This window comes from Tachysurus vachellii, chromosome 4, assembly GCF_030014155.1.
Source record: "Tachysurus vachellii isolate PV-2020 chromosome 4, HZAU_Pvac_v1, whole genome shotgun sequence".
In the NCBI taxonomy this organism is placed as follows: Eukaryota; Metazoa; Chordata; class Actinopteri; order Siluriformes; family Bagridae; genus Tachysurus; species Tachysurus vachellii.
Window position 1 is genome coordinate 33,200,640 of NC_083463.1, and position 2,500 is coordinate 33,203,139.

The 2,500-nt window shown below is 47.3% G+C and overlaps 1 protein-coding gene across 3 annotated transcripts in view; it reads left to right on the forward strand.

Moving 5' to 3' along the window:
* myh11a (myosin, heavy chain 11a, smooth muscle) overlaps positions 1–2,500 on the forward strand; it is a 28,230-nt gene that overhangs the window by 16,485 nt on the left and 9,245 nt on the right. For all 3 annotated transcript variants that reach the window (XM_060869123.1, XM_060869124.1, XM_060869125.1), the window contains 8 exons: positions 1–30; positions 192–352; positions 477–585; positions 706–837; positions 966–1,172; positions 1,320–1,457; positions 1,603–1,726; positions 1,802–1,973. The exon at positions 1–30 is cut by the window's left edge and continues 40 nt beyond it. In XM_060869123.1, the coding sequence (XP_060725106.1) occupies positions 1–30; positions 192–352; positions 477–585; positions 706–837; positions 966–1,172; positions 1,320–1,457; positions 1,603–1,726; positions 1,802–1,973 (1,073 nt within the window). The remainder of the gene's footprint in view (positions 31–191; positions 353–476; positions 586–705; positions 838–965; positions 1,173–1,319; positions 1,458–1,602; positions 1,727–1,801; positions 1,974–2,500) is intronic.

Here is a 2,500-nt window from a genome sequence, read left to right on the forward strand (position 1 = left end):
ATGGACGGAAAACAGGCCTGCATACTGATGGTGAGTTTATTCAGTTTATTTAGTTCAATTTATTCAGTAGTCAGTATAAGATCAAACTACTGAATATAGATCCATAAATAGATGACTTTATTAACCCTTTATTATGAATCATCAGCAGTGCTTACTGACCCACTTTAAGCTTATCCTTCATTCTGTTGTAGATTAAGCACCTGGACTTAGACCCTAACCTGTACCGGATTGGGCAGAGTAAGATTTTTTTCAGGACTGGGGTCCTGGCTCAGCTAGAGGAGGAGCGCGACCTCAAGATCACTGTCATTATTATCGCTTTCCAGGCTCAGGCCCGTGGCTTCCTTGCCAGAAAGTAAAGACCACACCAACCACACACTGTCAGTGTCTAGAACACAGGTTTGAGTTATACTGACTGTGTGTGTGTGTGTGTGTGTGTGTGTGTGTGTGTGTGTGTGTGTGTGTGTGTGTGTTTTTAGGGCATTTGCTAAGCGTCAGCAGCAGCTCACAGCGATGCGAGTGATCCAGAGGAACTGTGCTGCTTATCTGAAGCTCAGGAACTGGCAGTGGTGGAGACTCTTCACTAAGGTCAGACACCAGTGTGTGTTTGTTAAACTGCAATAATGCATCTGAATGTAGAAGTGAGTTTACATTCTGTAGGACCAACAGATTGCCTTAGCTAATTGTGTGAGGGTCTCCTTGTTACAGGTAAAGCCTCTACTCCAGGTGACACGTCAAGAGGAGGAGCTAGGTCTCAAAGAGGAGGAGCTTCAGAAAGCCAAAGATTCAGCACAGAAGTATGAGACAGAGCTAAAAGACATTATGCTGAAACACACACAGGTGAGGAGTTGATCACAGTTACAGGTCAGATAGTCAGAGATACCTGTTCTGGATGGACATTTTAACACAGTTTAACTGTTTTCACTTCTGCTGTAATATATTCTTTATGTTACTGATGTTTTATTTAGCTGGTGGAGGAGAGGAACACTCTGCAGGAGCAGCTCCAGGCTGAGACTGAGCTTTATGCCGAGGCGGAGGAGATGCGAGTACGTTTAGCCGCTAAGAAGCAGGAGCTAGAGGAGATCCTTCATGAAATGGAAGCACGCCTGGAGGAGGAGGAGGAGCGCAGTGCCACCCTGCAGGTTGACAAGAAGAAGATGCACCAGCAGATCCAGGTGTGTTACACTGATATAGTGAACTTATCAGGTGTGTATGTGTTTTGTGACAGAGTGTATGGTGATGTTGCGGTGTCCAGGTGTTTAGATTATGTAGGAGTGTATTCTAGTGTGTATGGGTGATGGTAATGATGGTACTGCATTCAGGAACTGGAGGAACACCTAGAGGAGGAGGAGGATGCACGACAAAAGCTTCAGCTGGAGAAGGTCACTTGTGAGGGAAAGATCAAGAAACTGGAGGATGACCTTCTGGTGATGGAGGACCACAACAACAAACTTCTGAAGGTGGATTTACATTTGTGTCCCATACAAATCCTGTTCTAATTTCTGTTATGTTATTCAGCCCCAGTGATGAACATATCTATGGCAGTGTATGTAGACAGTTTTCTTACTTTTGTGTGTGTGTGTGTGTGTGTGTGTGTGTGTGTAGGAGAGGAAGCTGTTAGAGGAGCGTGTTGCAGATTTTAGTGCTAATCTGGCTGAAGAAGAGGAAAAATCTAAAAACCTGACGAAGCTTAAGAACAAGCACGAGTCCATGATTTCAGAACTGGAAGGTGTGCAGAATTAACACTACTACTAATAATAAATATTGCTAATGCTAATGTGTGGTGTTCACTGTTGACCTACAGTGCGTTTAAAGAAAGAAGAAAAGACACGTCAAGAGCTCGACAAGCTGAAGAGGAAACTGGAGGCGGAGTCAAACGACTTACAGGAACAGATTGCAGACTTGCAGGCGCAGATCGCAGAGTTAAAGGCTCAGCTCGCTAGGAAGGAGGAGGAGCTACAGACTGCACTAGCACGGTGACACACTCACACCTGTCCCCTACTCCCTGTCCCCTACTCTCTGTCCACTACTTCCTGTCCCCTACTCTCTGTCCACTACTTCCTGTCCCCTACTCCCTGACCCCTACTCCCTGTCCCCTACTCTCTGTCCACTACTTCCTGTCCCCTACTCTCTGTCCACTACTTCCTGTCCCCTACTCTCTGTCCACTACTTCCTGTCCCCTACTCTCTGTCCCCTACTTCCTGTCCCCTACTCTCTGTCCACTACTCCCTAACCCCTACTCCCTTTCCCCTACTCTCTGTCCCCTACTCCCTTTCTCCTACTCCCTAACCCCTACTCCCTGTCCCACACTCCCTGTCCCCTACTCATTGTCCCCTACTCCCTGACCCCTACTCCCTGTCCCCTACTCTCTGCCCCCTACTTCCTGTCCCCTACTCTCTGTCCCCTATGCCCTTTCTCCTACCCTCTATCCCCTACTCCCTGACCCCTACTCTCTGTCCCCTACTCCCTGTCCAGTACTCTCTGTCCCCTACTTCCTTTCTCC